The sequence below is a fragment of the Suillus subalutaceus genome (assembly GCF_016647625.1).
Source record: "Suillus subalutaceus strain FC151 chromosome Unknown DFJ58scaffold_50, whole genome shotgun sequence".
In the NCBI taxonomy this organism is placed as follows: Eukaryota; Fungi; Basidiomycota; class Agaricomycetes; order Boletales; family Suillaceae; genus Suillus; species Suillus subalutaceus.
This window is the reverse complement of record NW_024540299.1, coordinates 203,852-222,036: the sequence shown is the minus strand read 5'-3', so window position 1 is coordinate 222,036 and position 18,185 is coordinate 203,852. Positions and strand designations below refer to the sequence as shown.

General features: G+C 49.3%; 3 protein-coding genes across 3 annotated transcripts; 1 reads left to right on the top strand and 2 right to left on the bottom strand.

Moving 5' to 3' along the window:
• Positions 1-204: 204 nt before the first annotated feature.
• DFJ58DRAFT_913945 (uncharacterized protein) lies at positions 205-1,638 on the bottom strand. The gene is made up of 5 exons (XM_041395355.1): positions 1,228-1,638; positions 1,077-1,175; positions 1,004-1,016; positions 630-944; positions 205-568 (listed from the first exon to the last, which is right to left on the bottom strand). The coding sequence occupies exons 1-5, from the start codon at positions 1,395-1,397 to the stop codon at positions 278-280; spliced, it is 888 nt and encodes a 295-aa protein (XP_041244154.1). The 5' UTR covers positions 1,398-1,638; the 3' UTR covers positions 205-277.
• A 1,621-nt stretch (positions 1,639-3,259) lies between these two features.
• On the top strand, positions 3,260-4,375 carry DFJ58DRAFT_727722 (uncharacterized protein; the record flags this gene model as incomplete). Its single annotated transcript, XM_041385512.1, has 6 exons — positions 3,260-3,429; positions 3,482-3,580; positions 3,641-3,653; positions 3,713-3,922; positions 3,975-4,028; positions 4,085-4,375. 6 exons carry the CDS (start codon positions 3,260-3,262, stop codon positions 4,373-4,375), a joined length of 837 nt encoding a protein of 278 aa, XP_041244153.1.
• Positions 4,376-14,580: 10,205 nt separating this feature from the next.
• On the bottom strand, positions 14,581-18,184 carry DFJ58DRAFT_787162 (glycosyltransferase family 39 protein). Its single transcript, XM_041390100.1, has 10 exons — positions 17,781-18,184; positions 17,582-17,734; positions 16,930-17,528; positions 16,782-16,877; positions 16,235-16,732; positions 16,020-16,177; positions 15,821-15,968; positions 15,443-15,764; positions 15,372-15,390; positions 14,581-15,324 (listed from the first exon to the last, which is right to left on the bottom strand). Exons 1-10 carry the CDS (start codon positions 18,053-18,055, stop codon positions 14,770-14,772), a joined length of 2,823 nt encoding a protein of 940 aa, XP_041244152.1. The 5' UTR covers positions 18,056-18,184; the 3' UTR covers positions 14,581-14,769.
• Position 18,185: the final 1 nt, after the last annotated feature.

The window sequence follows — 18,185 nt, the reverse complement described above, 5'->3', positions numbered from 1 at the left end:
TATGTTATCATGATCCATGGCGCAAGTATGGCATGTGCGTAGTGCTCGACTCGTCGCATGTACATCTGGGGAGAGCACAAACCACGTGTTCGTACACTCAATATGCCAGCCCTCACTCACTGGTTACTCGGCGCTCTTCCTAGTCAATGATTATAAGGAAGGACTACCTCAGGAATGGGTAATGGAAACCGACATGACCACGCGTGGATGCTAACATCTATTAATTATTATCTATGGTATATGTAACAGAAACAGCAAGCTGGCCTCCCTCGTTCTGTCATAGCAATGCCAGAGTTGCCAACGCTCCTCCTATCTTCGCCTCGTCCAACACATCACGTATCTTCGCCTTGTCCTGCGCCCATGTTGGAGAGGCGATCCTGAATGCATCTCCAACGCGCGCATATGAGATATCGCCCACACGCGCGACAGGCTTGAACTTTGTCAGGTCGATCACACCTCTTTGCGTGAGCATGTCCTTGCGCACATGGATGTACTTGACGTGCGCGAGAATGAGCGTGCTGGTGTGCTCGCCTGTGACTGGGTGCGTGATATCTATGGATTTGTAGAGCTGTTGGGAGGCCACATGGTCAGCGAGCGAACGGGCTCGGCATGAAATGCAATAAAATTACCTCGCACTCCATGCTAAAAGCGCTTTCCTTGACGCGCGAGGCTTTTATTTGCACCTGAACACTTGTTGTCAGCGCATATATCGTATCACAAAGGTGCATCCATACGCATTTTTCCTTTGTTAGACCGCTGAGACTCCATTCGTCGAAGCCGGGAGGAGAGTCTATGGCAGTTGCATTTGCACTCTCGATGAATGGCTCGCTGACGATGTTCACGCTAAACCCTTGGCTGTTCATCACATTCACCGCTGTGTCTTTCAGGCCGCCCAGGGCATTGTTGTTGCATGCGAATGAGATGATAGGCGGGTAGGTCGTGACCTAACATGGGAACAAGTTATCAAACCGATGAAGAGACATGTTTTTTGTTTATTGCTCACTGTGTTAAACCAACTGGTGGATGCAAGCCAGGTAAGCGTGCAGAGCGCAGTAGATAATGGAAGCGTGTCTTACCTGTATGGTGCCAGGTTCTCTATGCCCTCCTCGCTGATCGTTGATACGAATGCGATGGGGCGCGGTACGATGCCCGAATTCAAGAGCTTGGTCATATTGCTATCGATCGCGGTCACGATTGCGGCTGAACAATAGGTCGAGGAGTACGTACACCTTGTCTAATTCTGCTGTGTTATAGATTTTCCAGCCTGCAGATTCGCCTGCGACCCAGTCTTTTCCGGCAGGAGTGGTGTCGACTCTCTGACCGTACGTCCATGACGGATTGGGTGATTGGGTGTAAGTGGAATAGGTAGTGGAATCGAATGGAGGAATGAACATCATGTTGGTGGATTAGTTGGATGGAAAGAGCGAGACCAGCCCTGGATTTATAGCTACATGGTTGCAGGTAAAGGCTGGTTTTCACATATGCGAGGCCGATAGTGGATCTACGAGGCTGACAGCGCTGATAACAACGGACCCGTGACGGTGTCCGACAGTCCGAGTAGATACTTGAAATTGCTTTTGAATTGCTTACTATAGCTGTGAGCACGTGCAGCTTTTAACTGCGCGATGATCGCCCCGTTATGCTGTGCAGTGCTGACACACCTCTTGACCGCCGGCTCGGTGTCAATGTGTCCACACTTGCTAGTAATATTATGAAGTTCTTGGCAGCATCCATCACGGCGGCAGAGAAAAGAAATTATGTTCAGTTTGAGATACAGAGTCGACAATATAAATGCACCTCCCCTCCGGGACCAGAACTGCGAGAGAAAGTAAGTTCGATTTTTTCGGGACGGTTTTGGCGCCTTCGAACGCGCGAAGCCAAACTTTCGCACCTTCCTGATCTTCTGTGGAGGACAGGGAAGCGGTCGAGGATGGAATAGTCTAAGGAGGGGTATGGATCAGACGGCACCTCCGAGTCCAGGTGGCCTTTAGTGCATACCACGACTCTCTGGTGATTCAAATATATCACTTCCAACATTGATATAAAAATAGGAGCTTGTCAGTGCCAGTTGAAAGTGTGAGCCACCAGGGCCTGAGTGTCAGAGTTGGCATATGCACATTACATAAATCGTAGTCATACGAAGTCCCCATGAGTGCTAGAGACCATGGTAAACAAGGTCATTGCTGTCTCGCGCTAACCATGATTTGTGCCCATGACTACGACTGTGACCACAAATTCTAATGTCAGGAAGGGTCTAGCGCCCAATCAGATGGTGTTGATTGCGGGCAAACTCACCTTATAGGAACATGTCATTGTTGTTAGTTTCATTGGGGTTTTACCAATGGGATACCACCGTCTGCCATTATGTCGTAGAAACCTGGAGTTCACCCCCTGGAGGGATTCAATGCAATTGGCAATGGGATATATCTATGGCGTACCCGCGAGCAATGCCAGGATATACCACATTGCCAAATTGAGTCGATATCCGTGATAGCATAATAACTGACGCGTCACGAGGCATCCTGTAGCGTCAATTTTGATATTCGGATGGAGTAGGCTGTTACTTCGTCGTGGCTAGTCGTTTGTGGATTCCGTCTCCTGAATTGGAAGCAGGAGTGCTCTCTTACTTGAAAATGTCAGTACAGTGTCCTTTGAATCAGAAGGTGAAACAAGTCATGCTGTCGCAGTTACTGGCCAAGATTTCCTTCTGGGCGGCCGCTCCCGTGAAGATGCATCGCTGAAAGCACCTCAATTGTCTGTGTCTAAATCCGACAGACTCCAATTGCATGTCATGCGCATTGCGGACGCACATCACGTTATCAAGATTTCCAAACTCTCTGGCACATAAGCTTCCATAGAGGGCCCGGGAGGTTTCAACTCAGAGTCGGAATGCTTGCAAAGATGATGATGCGGAGAGGCAGGCTCTTGTCGTGTGAATTCGAATCCTTGACGGTGGTGGACAGAATTGACACCGAGCCGGCGGTTAATTAGAAGGTGTGTCAGCGCCGCACAGCATAGCGATCATCGCGAAGTTAGAAACTCTGCACGTGCCCAGTAGTAAGCAAGCTGTAGTAAGCAATTTCAAGTATCTACTCGGACTGTCGGACACCATCACGGATTCCTTGTTATCAGCGCTATCAGCCTCGTACATCCACTATCGGCCTCGTATATGTGAAAACCAGCCTTTACCTGCAACCATGTAACTATAAATCCAGGGCCAGTCTCGCTCTTTCCATCTAAGTTCAACTAATCCATCAACATGATGTTCATCCCTCCATTCGATTCCACCACCTATTCCACCTACACCCAATCACCCAATCCGTCATGGACGTACGGTCAGAGAGTCGACACCACTCCTGCCGGAAGAGACTGGGTTGCAGGCGAATCTGCTGGGTGGAAAATCTATAACACAGCAGAATTAGACAAGGTGTACGTACTCCTCGACCTATTGTTCAGCCCCAATTGTGACCGCGATCGACAGCGATATCACCAAGCTCTTGAATTCGGGCATCGTACCGCGTCCCATCGCATTCGTGTCCACGATCAGCGAGGATGGCATAGAGAACCTGGCACCGTACAGGTAAGAGACACTTCCATTATCTAACGCGATCTGTACGCTTACCTGGCTTGCATCCACCAGTTGGTTTAACACAGTGAGCAATTCACAAGAAACATGTCCGTTTATCGGTTCAATAATCTCTTCCCATACTAGGTCACGACCTACCCGCCTATCATCTCATTCGCATGCAACAACAACGCCCTGGGCGGCCTCAAAGACACAGCGGTGAATGTGATGAACAGCCAAGGATTCAGCGTGAACATCGTCAGCGAGCCATTCATCGAGAGTGCAAATGCAACTGCCATAGACTCTCCTCCCGGCTTCGACGAATGGAGTCTCAGCGGTCTAACAATGGAAAAATGTGTATGGATGCGCCTTTGTGATACGATATATGCGCTGACAACAAGGTGTTCAGGTGCAAATAAAAGCCTCGCGCGTCAAGGAAAGCGCTTTTAGCATGGAGTGCGAGGTATTTTCATTTCATACCGAGCCCGTTCGCTGGCTGACCACGCCGCCTCCCAACAGCTCTACAAATCCATCGATATCACGCACCGAGTCACAGGCGAGCACACCAGCACGCTCATCCTCGCGCACGTCAAGTACATCCACGTGCGCAAAGACATGCTCACACAGAGAGGTGTGATCGACCTGACAAAGTTCAAGCCTGTCGCGCGTGTGGGCGACATCTCATATGCGCGCGTTGGAGATGCATTCAGGATCGCCTCTCCAACATGGGCGCAGGACAAGGCGAAGATACGTGATGTGTTGGACGAGGCGAAGATAGGAGGAGCGTTGGCGACTTTGGCATTGCTATGACATAAAAGGGAGCAGGCCAGCTTGCTGTTTCATTGGTAACATATACCATAGATAATATTTAATAGATATTAGCATCCACGCGTAATCGAGTCCGTTTCCATTACCCATCCCTGAGGTAGTCCTTCCTTATAATCATTGACTAGCATGGGAGCGCCGAGTAACTAGTGAGTGAGGGCTGGCATATTGAGTGTACGAACACGTGGTTTGTGCTCTCCCCAGATGTGCATGCCGCGAGCCGAGTACTACGTACATGCCATGCCTGTGCCAATCGTGGTAACATCTGTAGGACTCTAGGATCGGTGGGGATAAGTACTGTGAAGATCTCAAGATGGTCAGGGTACAGGTGCATTATGCAAATATTGTGGGCGCATACATGTAACACAGGGTCAGGTATCCTTCATCCACAATGTGTACACTACAATATCTCTAGTGTCCTGACATCTATAATATCGCGAATAGACGCCATCTCTTTGACTTGTGCAACGATAACATGATCTGACGCAATTCTCTTGTATTCTCCGCCGCGTTGCTGTGCTAGCAAACATGCGCTAAACGGCTGTCCAAGGCGAACAATCAATCGCAATGCTTGTGACTGAGACTCCAAATCAACCATTTCCTTTTCTCCGGGGGGCACAGGAAGAATATCGTCTAACGAAGACCTAGGTGAGGTCCAATATTCTTCCATACTCTGCGAGGCTTCGGGAGAAGGAGGCTCCGCCTGGCCAGGAAGCTCCGCAAAGTCGGGCAGCTCCAGGAGATCACGATTCCATGGACGAACAAGATAGAATGTTTGTGGAGCGGATCTCCCTGGCCAAAACTGGATCAGCCTGTATTTCGTGGTGACCAACAAATCATGAAGCCCTTTCGCCTTGACTTGATATGTGAAATTGGCCCCCTGGTTTTGACCAGGCTTCCCTCTGACTTCGGTGACGAGGAATACCATGCAAGGTAGATGCAGCCGGCAGTGCGCGAAACGAGCAGCCCTCAAGGAGTCAAGCTCACGGTACAATCCCGAAGCCATCTCTACAACCACAGCATCTTGCAGCGATGAGACCGATGTCTGAATATCATCTTCGGAAAGAGATGGCAACCATGGCGAGGCTTGATACGAGGTGATGTCCGCTGGCAAACAGCTATTGAATTCGGATGATTTCCCGACCCAGTCAAGCACACTGACGTCGCCTGAACGAGCAACAATCTCCTGCAAGAGCCGCCCGAGCGCGTTTCGTTTGTTTTCGCCATACATTACGGGTAGGTGAACACCGAAGATGCCAAATAATGAGTACGCGATGTCTTCCTGCAACGTGGTGATACGTGTCGATGTCCATTGGAGTTTCTCTCGAGGGTTTATCATCCCTGGACGGAAGGCGACAAGGGACCGTAAATCTATGCCAGTGGCATCTCCCAACTCCTGCATCATTGCGGTAGACTCCTTGTGGTTGGTAGAGTGGTCGTCGAGGTATAGGGTCCAATCCTGGCGATAAAAAAGAATGACTTTAGGAGCCAAGAATTCTTGGACCGTCCATCCTCTCTTATTCCAAGCACTCCTGGCTAGCGTGCAAGACTTGGACGAAGGTAGAACGTCAGACAGATAGACGATTATGAGCGCTGAGTTGTGATACCAAACAAACATGGAGTTGACCGATTTTTGGAGCTCGACATTGTTTTTCTGGTCAATGCAACACGTGTCCATCCACGCCCACAGGAACCCCGCATCACGAGTAATTTCGCAGAATGACTGCAACTTCGTGATGCTGTCGACTGAATCCAACTCGTACACGACCTTGTCTTCGATGTCGTGCAGCAGCGGCTCCTTTTCTCCCCACCTATGTGATAGCATGACCCAACGGAAGTACTTGGCCACCACGTCTTGGATGCGCTCCAATTGGAGGTCTGCATTATTTATTATAGATGCTAACAGCTCCTTGTATTCTGCACTCGTCTTGAAAGCATGTGTCTGGGCCTCTCGATCACATAAGCGCCCATTGGATGTGTTGAGTAGACGAAGTGGGGCATTGTCGAGGTGAGCATGAAGGACTTGTCGAATAGCACTGTCTGCTTCAAATGGACTGATGTAGTGTTGGTGCAGATCTGGACGAAAAGTCGAACATTTTGATATATGTATTATTCGGAGCTTACTTTGTACTTGCGCGTCGGGAGCCTCATCCAGTTTTAACAACATGATTTGGAAAGCCTCGATGGCTTCGTCATAACATTGCGCGCCATGAAGCGCCTCATGCTTCAGCTGGTATCCAAGATAATCCGAAGGCTTGAGTTCGATGACCTGTGCATATCTGAAATGAGCATGGCCTATTGTGAAACAGATGCCATCGCACCTTTTCCGCATCGAGAAGTGCATCCTCCCATAGCATTTTCAACAACCTCGCCTTACTTCGATTTGCAAAGATGGTATCGGTTGCAGAGTCCAACTCGATCGCCGCCGAGTATAGTTCAATAGCCCGGTCGTAGTCCTTCTCAGCCAAGGCAGCATCTCCACTCGCAGCTAGCTCAGCAACTCCACTCGCAGCATAGAGCGCTTTGCATTTTCGCATGAAAGCTAAATTATATGCACGTGAGGATTGCAGCCCAGGCGACAATAATGAAGACTTGCCAGTAGACCATTCAAGGCAGCTCGCCTTCATAGCTTCGTCACTCATATCCATCATGTATCGGTACGATTCAATTGCTTCTCGAAGCCTACCTGCACGAAGAAGTGCATCGCACTTTTTCTGGTTTGCATTTTCCCAGAAGGACTTGAGGTCCCACCCGAAGAGCTAGATAAAGCACGCCGTTAGGCATGAACAATAACTCATGGCTGCATCGTGTCACGTACCACCACAAAGTCTTGGTATTTGGAATGAATGGCCGACCGCGATGTGAAAGCGCTGGCCTTGACAGCTGCAGTGAAGTGGTCAGCAGCTTCGCTGTGACGCCCGCCATTTAAGGCATTGGAACCCAGGTGGACGCATAAATATGCCTGGCGTGCAGAGTTAGGACAATCGGTGTCACGCACGAACATGCGTTCGGCAGAAGTCACAGAACACATAAAACTCACTTCCACGACACGACACGCAAGGGTGTCGGATTTGGGACAAATAGCAGCCAACCCTTGAACCCGCAGCATTGCATCCTCATGCTGATTTGCATTGAAAAGCGCAACAGCCTGAAGAAGACTGTGTTGAAGCAAGGAATATTCAAGAAGAAATTGACCTCCTTGCCTTAATCAAGAGAAGAAGAGTGGTCTCTGAATCACTTTTCATGAACACGGATGCGAGGTCAAATGCCCTTTTCGCCTCCTGGAGGTCATTTTTTCCGCACAGGGCAATGCCCTTGGAGATATAACCTGTCAACGAGGGGTCAAGACTGACGGACTGCATCACTATGATGATAGATCAACGAATCGCACCTTAAGTGCGTCTTGAAGCGCGTGGTCCCAGTCATGTTTCCGCGCCATAATAAATGACCGATTTGCGTAGGACTGGTTGTTGTTGACACCGCTGTCTTGAATTTCTTGCGTTAACAGCTCTTCAGCGGTTAGCAAGTCTCCAGTTATGCACGCGTTACGGACTTCCGTGTTTATAGCGAGGATGTGTGGCAAGTCTCCAGTTACGCGTGAATCACGGGATGCTACGTCCATAGCGAGAATCTCGCCAGATGTACTCGCTCGTATTTCACACAGCAGGGGGCGCACCTCTGCCTTCTGAAAAGCTTCACGGATATGCGTTTGCGAATTACTCGTGAGCAGGATGTGGGCCACGGGTAAATCAGGTTCGCGAAGAACTTGGGCGAGTAGGGTGATGAAATCGGCAAGCTCAGCTTTGGATGTACACTCATGAAGGGCATCGACAACGAATACCAAAGGTAGACACCCGCGCAGTCTCAATCGAAGCTTCCGGAGAGGTTGGAGAAAGAGGTTCTCCATCTGGTCGCGAAGAGACTTATCGGGGTCTAGAAGGGCTGGATTGTTCTGGATGCATCTTGTCACATCCTGCCGGATGGAAGGATAAGCACTCGCAAGCTGGTAGGCGAATGTCGCAAAAACATATCCAGTCGTAGAGCGTTTCGTGTGTTTGAGCGAGAAAACGAAAGATCCCGCGAGCCGCTTTTCGAGCTTCGTCTCCTCTGTTATATTCAGACCTTTCATCCTTTCAGCTATATTGAACGCAACAGCAGACTTTCCGACACCCGCCGCCCCATGAAGCCAAATAAGTTGGTTCTTCTCTTGGTTGTCCAATAATGCGTGGACGCAGTTGGTAAGATCTACCCAAGAACCTTCCAACCGTCTCGGATGGGGCCGGCATTCACGAGAATCATACTCAGCGCCCTTGACAAAGACGTGGGACAGCTTCTCCCAACTTGAACGTAAAACCTGGCCATCCGACATAGCCTGCTGATGACAGGTTGACAAGGATTGTCGATAGATTGTAAAACCGATTGTAAGATGCAATAGAACAACGTACCACTTTGGAACGACAAGGTGACTAAATATTGATGATCTCGACGGACGACGTAAGTGGATGTTAATCCAGTCGAGGGATTCAAGTGTTCAAGTCGTGAAACAATATATTAACGCCAGACAGTAGTGTGATCAGTCGTCGTTAGATTGTTGTTCGAGTCCTACACGTAAGTTTTTGCGAGGATAGCAGTCTAAGAACAAGCAGTGGGTACCCTCGCCCGCAGTTGCAAAGTTGCAGCAAATTCGGAATTCCCCACGAAATTGTCACCCATGTGATGGGCTATCACAGTACATACTATCCCCACGGTACCGACGATCATCGGCAAAACATCCCATTGACAAAGTATACAAACCCTCTAGCAGCCAATACAAGGTACTGGCAGACTTGTAAGTAGCGATACAAATCCGTGCATGCGACCATTTTTAATGCATACTCCACACGTCTTGTTTGCCTTCAAAGTGCATACTTCAGATCTACAAATCGTGTTTGCATTAAATTCACACTCTTCGATTAGGAATATAAATAACACCAAAAATGCATGCCGCTACAATATCTCTAGCGTCCTGACCATGTCCTGCATAGAAGAAAGGTCTTTAACTTGTGCAACAATATCATGATCTGACGCGATTCTCTTGTACTCTCCGCCGCGTTGCTGCGCTAGAAAAAATGCGCTAAAAGGCTGCTCAAGGCGAGCAGTCAATCGCCACGCTCGATCGCTCAATTCCGAATCAACCGACTCCTGTGCTTCAGAGAACCCACCAGGCGAATGCTGTAATGGAGACCCGGGCGCAGACCAATAACCTTCCTCGCTCTCCGTGTCGTCAGCAACGTCAGGCGGCTCTGCCAAGCCAGACGGCTCCGCGAAGTCAGGAAGCTCGAGGAGATAACGATTCCACGGACGAACAAGCAAGAATGTCTGCATAGTCGGCCGTGGTGATGAGAACTGAATCAACTTGTCTTGCGTGGTGATCAGCAGGTCATGAAGCCCGTCGGCCTTGACTTCATATATCTCCTGGTCTTGAGCGCGACTCCGTTTGACTGCTGTGACGCGAAATGCGATGCAAGGTAGATGCAGTCTGCAGTTCGCGAAACGAGGCGCGTTCAGGTTGTCAAGCAGGGTATAAAGTTTTAGAACTAAATCTACAGCCATGGCATGTCGGAGCAAGGAGATGGACGTCTGAATGTCATCTTCGGACAGAGACGGTAGGGTATATGGTGGAGCTTTGTATGAAGTGATGTCGGCCGGTAGACAGCTATTAAATTCGGATGATTGCCCCACCCAGTCCAGGGCACTGATGTCGCCCGACTGAGCTACGACCTCCTGCAAGAGCCTTCCAAGCGCCTTTTGCTTCTTCTCGCCATAAATGACAGGCAGGTTGACGCCGAAGATACCGAACAATGAGTATGCAATATCTTCAGGCCACGTGGTGACACGAGTCGACACCCATTGGAGTTTCTCTCGTGCGTCTCTCATCCCCGGACGGAAGGCGACGAGGGTCTGTGGATCTATGCCCGTCGCGTCTCCCATCTCCTGCATGATTGCAAGGGAATCCTTGTGGTTGGGGGAGCGATCGTCGAGATATAGGGACCAATCCTTCTGATAAAATAGGACAAAATTGGGGGCCAGGAATTCTTGAACTGTCCATCCTCGCGTGTTCCAAGCGCTACTTGTGAGTGCACCAGGCTGCGAAGGTGGAACATCCGACAGGTAGATGATGGTAAGTGCTGAGTGACGATACCAGATAAACATAGAGTTGACCGATTGTTGGACCTCGACGTTATTAGTCTGATCGATGCAACACGTATCGATCCATGTCCAGCGATACCCTATATCACGAGCAGTTTTACAGAATGACTGCAACTTCGCGATGCCATCAACTGGATCCAAGTCGTATATCACCTTGCCCTGGATGTCGTGCAGCAGCGGCTCCTTCCCTTCCCACCTATGCGATAGCATGACATAACGGAAGTACATTGCCACCACGTCTTGGATGCGATGCATCGGGAGATCTACGTGCACCAATGATGATGACAAAAGTTCCTTATACTCTGTGCTCGTTTTGAAGGCATCGATCTGTACCCCTCGGTCGCATAAGCACCCAGTAAAGGTATTAAGCAAACGATGCGGGGCATCGTCGAGTTGAGCCTTGATGGTCTCTTGAATAGCTCCTTCTACTTCGGATGCATTGACATATTGTTGGCGCAAGTCTGGACAAAGTGTTAACAATGTTGAAGGATGTACTATTTGGCGACATACTTTGCGTTTGCGTGTCGGGAGTATTTTCCAACCTGAAGAGCATGGATTTGAACGTCTCGATGGCTTCATCGTATCGGTGTGCGCCATGAAGTGCTGCATGCTTCGATTGATATCCAAAATAAGATGAAGGGTTGAGTTCGATGGCCTGCGTATCACCAGAATGAGCGTCGAATACAAAATGGTAACCGTCATCGCACCTTTTCCGCGTCGAGGAGTGCGTCGTCCCATAGCATTTTTCCCGACCTCGCCTTACTGCGGTTCGCAAAGATGGTATCGGTTGCAAAATCAAGGTCGATCGCCGCAGAGTAAAGCTCGACAGCCCTGTCGTAATTGCCCGCAGCGAGGGCAGCATCTCCGCTTGTAGCACGGTCGATCACTCCGCCGGCAGCATATAGGACGTTGCAATCTTGCTTGAAAGCTAAGTGAGACGGGGTTGAGAATTATACCTGGTTGACATGACAAATACTTGCCAGTGGACCAATCAAGGCCGTGTGCTTTCGTAGGCTCATCAGCCGTATCCATCATATATCGGTAGGCTTTGATGGCTTCTGGAAGTCTACCTGCCCGAAGGAGCGCATGGCACCAATTCTGGTGTGTAATTCGCCACAAGGACTTAAGGTCCCACCCGAATAACTAGAAAAGCAAGTCGGGCGTGAAAAAATGAATCCAGTTGCACTGCAAACGACCAACCACCGTGAAGACATCATATTTAGAATGGATGGCTGACATAGACGAGAAACTGATAGTGTTGACAGCAGCAGTGAAGTGGCCAGCAGCTTCGTTGTTGCGTGCGTTGTCTAATGCATTCATTCCCACTTGGACGTGTAGATAAGCCTGAAGTGCGAGATTCTCAAAATCAGCATCGACGCATGAATTTGAAGTTAACTGTGTCAGGAGCACTCACTTCCACGATACCACATGCAAGAGAATTCGGATCGGGACGAGTGGTAGCTAGCTCTTGGACGCGCAGAATCGCCTCGTCATGTTGATTTGCATTGAAAAGGGCGATGGCCTGATAGCTGTCGTGTAAGTAGCGAGTATATGAGACACGAATGACGTACCTTAATCAAGAGTAGAATACGAGTTTTATTCAAGTCTGCGTCCACGTACATAAACGCGAGGTCAAATGCTTTAGTCGCGTCTTGGAACTGTCGTTTTCCACAGTGGGCGATGCCCTTGGAGATACAGCCCATCAAGGATGGCTGAATGTTGATGCTCTATATCACCATACAAGTTAGCCTGTGTTAAAAAGGTCACGACGGGACAGTGTATCCTACCTTAAGTGCATCAGCAAGTGCGCAGTCCCAGTCTGAATTTCTTGCCTTCACAAATGAGCGATTCGCGTAAGAGTTATAGTCGTCGCTATCAGCGTTGATCTCTTGGGTGAGCAGTCTGTCAGCGGTGGTCAAATCCCCGGTTATGCATGCATCGCGGGCTGTCGTGTTGATGGCGAGGATCTGCATCATGCATGGTCAGATTACGTGGTAAGAGTGAATGCTGGAAACATGCCTCGCAATAAGACTGCTGAGCCTTTGGATAAAGATTGAGGATCGATTTGCAAGAAGAAGGGTAAAGAATGGGAACCCACATTATCTGCCACTTGTTCTTTCGGGGTATCCTCCAGTAATGCATCCTTGGAGAAAATGAGATGAAGAAGGGACGGAAAATGAACAGAATATTACATCTGATGCCTTGTCCTTGAGAATATCGTCCAACAAAGGTACTGCCCACTTTGAGATCATTCTATCTTTTCCTCCGCTGAGAATGTGCTTGCCATCCGTGGAGAAGGTGACACAAAATACCTCATTGGTATGCTGGAATATGGCGATAGTTCGTCGATCTGAAAGCCGCCAAAGGCGAACCTGGTAGTCTGGAGATGCAGACGCGAGAAGGGTACCAGTAGGGTTCAAGGCGATCATGAAGACATTCGCAGTATGGCCCTTCCAGGGCTCACCAACCTGCATCCAGGTCGATGTATCCCAGATCCGTATGGTGGCATCACTAGCAGAACCGGCCGAGATAAGCTTTGTGCCATCGTGCGTCCACGCAAGTGAGTAATTCCATGCTTTATTGCCAAACGCAGTGTGGCCCTGGAACTTCGCGATGCATACCTTGCCTGGATTCCATATTTGGATATTGTTGTCTGTCGCGATGGCAATATGTTCACCAGATGGCGAATAACGAACGCAGTTGATTTCAGCGCCGCAATTGATTGGATCTCCAAGCTTGCACTTGCCATGTTTTTGTGTTACAGAGCTGCGCTGTGTTGTCCAATGAGCCACTCGCGAGCAATGTGCTGTCTGGGGAAAAATCAAGCGAGTAGATCCGTCTGGAATGGACTTTAATCGGCTGGGTAAGAGATTCGCCGTCTCCGTTCCAGGCGATGAGCTCTCCGCCATAATCACCGCTTGCTATTAATTGCCCGTCTCTTGATACTGCAAGTCCTCGTACGCTGAAGCGATGCCCCTCCATTATCTTCAGCACAACACCGTCTTCTAAGTCCCACAAACGAAGTGTCTTGTCCCATGAGGCCGTCACCATACGGCGTCTATCGGGGAAGACTGCTGCAAAGACACAATCTTCATGACCTTGAAATGTTCGATTAGCCCTGCTGATTTGAATGGTGGGCTGTCCTGCTTCCGTCATTCTGCCCGAGGTGGATGGTATTGAGCACAACGTGCTGGAGAGCTTGTGGATGTCTAGATCTATGTTTCAGAGGTGCGGGTACCGGGCCCTTTGGTGCTTCTTCACAGCCTCAACCTGTTTCGTATATAATTAGACGCCCAGGACACGAGGCTGAACGCCCTGGAACCTATATTCAAATCAACAACTGGCGTATTGATGTATCCACTATCTTTCCCGACATGATATAATTTTGCATTGGTTACTTCGCGGCCCACCGTCGAGCCCTATTTAACCATAGCATGCTACGATCACGTTTGGTCTTGCAGGACTGCATGAATCATGTGCACGCCTGTCCGAATTACCACACCCAGCCCAGTGCAGCACGTCATTCTTTTTGACCTTCCTTCACGAAACTGACATACAATTAGCTCACTACAATATTGCCTGTATATTTAGACTTCCAAAGTTTGCATGAATACGGGATGCAGCCCAAGAGTCTGAGTGCCCGCGTCGGCGATTTCGGATGAAAGCTGGGTTCATTTCGCTGTGGGGTTATGAAGGACTTCTCAATGATTGTCCAGCAGGTCTGTTGTAAGTTGATCTAAACAATCCGAGTCTGCCTTGCAACAATTGGACCAATCTTGAGGCCTGAGGGTTCACTCCCCAACAGGCCAGGCAGACCACTATCGATATGATAATAGCTGTAATCCACAAGGGCGCAAACTTCCAGACAAGCCAACTGAGTGACTGCGCCTACTGAAGGTCGATTACTATATATTACTTTTGGAACAGCTTTAATACACGTATGGCTCCTTGACATCTGCAACATACCATGCACGCAGACTGGGATCTTATTTTCGTAGGACACTTGATAGACGACAACATACTAGACGCAAACCCGCACAGAAGTTCCTTTTACAAGATGAGCCGGCCGCGCAGCGTACCTCAAGACATAATGTACTAGTAGATTGTTAGTATCGTCAAGTGTGATCAAGTCGACTCAAGAAATACCACTCAACACATCTATAGCAACAAATTACAGATTCCTAAATAATTTACTCAGCGTCCCTGGCCTCAGGATACAACTCATGCGCCACTTGATCTGCAATGGCCTCCTCGTGGTCAAGAGGCCCGTGAGGTTTCCGATGATCGTCAACATCCCCACCCAGCTCCACTTCCATATCCTTTTCCAGGATGCCGATGACTTTAGGACGCGCATCATCCTCCGACTCACCGGTAGCACCCACGTCGCCTGCTTGCACCTTAACCTCCTCTTTTCCCTCAGCCACTACTTCGGATGCTGCACTGGTCGGTTCAAATGCCACCACGCTAATCTCCTTCTCATCCACATTAATAACCGGCACATCTTGTAACGCAATCCTCAGGCTCTTGATTTCCTTCTGTTTGTCCTTGGCAAATACATCCCGCCCGGGCTCCGGCACACCAATAGGGACGGCGGTGTTCTGTTCGTCTTCAGGTGGCGCAACCCCATCTTGCCCGAGCTTGTCCTCAACCACAATGGCTGCGCGCCCCCCGGGCTCACCGCCAATGGTTGCCACCGGGGTGGTCCGGTTCAAAGTAGGAACAGTGACGCCTGAATACTGAGAGTACTGTTCGGCGTTTAGCCAGTGTGCTCCACGAATTATATAAAACCTACCTCGTCTAAAAACTCGTTACTAACAAACGCTCGTCAAAACCCAAACTCTTGATGGAACATCCAAGACTCACCAGGCAAAGTCCCAAGTCTTCACCCACTGTGCGTTCGTGCATTTCTTTTTCGTCCAGGGATCACCATACGTCAAGGAACTAAACTTCGAGTATGTAATGACCGCTATCACCATAAGGACGGCGGCGATCTGTAACCGAATCTTTGGTCGTAGAGTCGATGTGGCGAGGTCGAAAACAGCGCAGTTAAGTAAAATTGCAAAATACAGCGCAGGGAAGTAGTGGTGAAGGAAGAGTTGACGGCCCATGAGGAAGAAAGGAAAGTAATGCATGCAGTACCCAACAAAGAGAAAACCACAGAGGGAATCATACTTGACAACCTTGGCTAAAACAGGTTACCTGGATCAGCATGACACAAGAGTAAATTGCGCTAATTCTCACTGTTGTCAAAATCGCGGTATCCTCTCTTCGCGCGAAGTAGGAGGAAGCCTCTGACGATCATATATGTGATGATCGAAGCCGTGCTTGACCACCAAACAAATGGATTACCGATTAAGTAGATCTGGCGATGATCCTTGACCCAGAAATTCTGATATACAACCAATCAGATATGAATCACAACTTCAATCGTACAACTCACAATACCACGTCGAAGATGAGGCCAGGTCAAAGGTCTAGAGTCATACATGTGACGGTCGGTCAATCCAGCATTCGTTGTCCACATGACCCGTTGCAGCTCCCAGAACTTGGACAAGAATCCAGGAATCTTGTAATTGACCTTGGGGGCATCGGTCGATACTATGAAAGAGACGGTTCTGAGAACACACTCGATGACAAGTGATACAGAGACCTTACATTGTGGATGCTTTGCAGCAGTCTCGACGTACCATAACGAGTTGGCCTTGACAGCGTTCTTGTTGCACGTGACCTCCTGCTGATCGAAACCCCATTCAGGGAGTTTCACCTTGTGCGAGAAGAGGTAGCAGCCTGTATTAAGGTGCCTGAGCTTGAAATGCGTTCTTAACGTCCTCAAGCGTTTGCTCGACTCTTTATCACTTTTATCGCTCTTTTCGATTTCAACAACCCAGTCGTCATTGATGTCGCCTACAAAACCGGTCAAGCCGTACGCTGAAACCTCATTCTGGAAGTCGACATCTGAGACGGGCGGGCGGACTTCGTGCGAATGGAGGGCTTTGTCGGTCACGATATGCCTTAGCTTGATGCGGGAGCCGTGGTCAATATACACGATAGGCTTGTGCTCGTAGTCGTACTGTTCATAGCCATCAACTGTTGCGTTGAGCACTCGCCAGAGATTATTATCATCCCTATGCGGGTAAAGTGTGATTTGTTGCTCTATCAAGCTATTCAATGGGAGATGAGATAAAGCAAAGGCCACACGTACGTGCACTTCCTCCAGGGTAGTTGTGAGCATGGGAGTGCAGATAACCGCCTTGTGTGTTTAGATGTCGGATGGTGATATCTGAACCAAGGGCAACATCTACAATAACATGAAATGAGCACATCCATGTACATCACCGCAATATACGGACCTGCGTACGTGTCCTCCATCCCGCGCCCCAGTGTCTGCCTGAATTCTGAGCTCATAAATGCGTCACCCTCTCCTGAGCTTCCAAGAATAAGGAAATGCAGCTGGAACATGGTCATGTAGAAAAGGATAGGAATCAAGATGAGACAGAGAGCCCGCGCGAAGAAATGCCTCGCCCACATCCTTGGACTGACACGAAGATCGCCCAAGAGAAGCCACAATCGCAGGATAGTGCACACACCAACCGTCGCAATTGTGAAGAGACCAACCCATTTGCAGGAAACGACAGCGCCTAGGGACAGACCAGTCAAAATAAGCCATGTCCACCATTGTGTGCCAAATGGTTCTTTCTTGTCCTCATTCGAAAACCCGACAAAAAGGAAGATGGTGAGGGCCGTGAAAAATACGAGGGGAGAATCCAGAAGAATATGGCGAGATTGTGTGACCAGTCCATTCTCGAATGTCAGGAATATTGATGCTAGTAGTGCAGTGGTGGCGCGACAGTCAAGAGCTCGTAGGGTGAGATACGCGATTGGGACAGTTGCGACTCCAAACGTAGCGGGCACCATTCGCATAGCCACATATGGCGCATTTTCAAAGACCCTAGTTAATGCATATGCTCAACAATAGAAGTATATCGTTTCCGACACACTCACTTGCCAATCTCCTTGAAGTCAAAATCGCCGTTGAAGCCGGATATGAAGGCCGCCGCAGTGATCAACAACTTTGCAAGTGGAGGGTGCACGTCGACGAAATACCGCGTTTTGATATAGCGCGCCGCAAACTTGCCAAAGTGCACCTCGTCGAAACTGGTGGATATGTCAGACGGGTAGAGTGAGTATCTGGCACACTCACACCACACTATCTGGTTTCGATAGTCGGAACATCCTGACGCCAGTTGCAATTAGAAGGACAACCGCCAGTAGTTTCCATTCCCCAGATGTGATGTTGAGACCACCTGATGAATGACTTCTCTGCCCAGGTCCATACCCCTTGGAAGCTGCTTCACGTCGTTCATCTGCGTTCAGGTGGTCTTGTCGTATTGGCGGATATTTATGAGATGAAGGAGCAACATGTGGAAGACCGGGCGGTGGAGTAGCTGGACGCCGCACCCTGACGTTGGCGGCCATGGCCTTAGAAAGCACAAAGACAAAACGAGATAATGGAAAAAGTGCACTGAATATAGGGGAACGCTAGACACCAGCTATGGATAGTAGGAAAATGCGCTTTGGTAGTGAGTGAGTCCTACTGACACTGCGG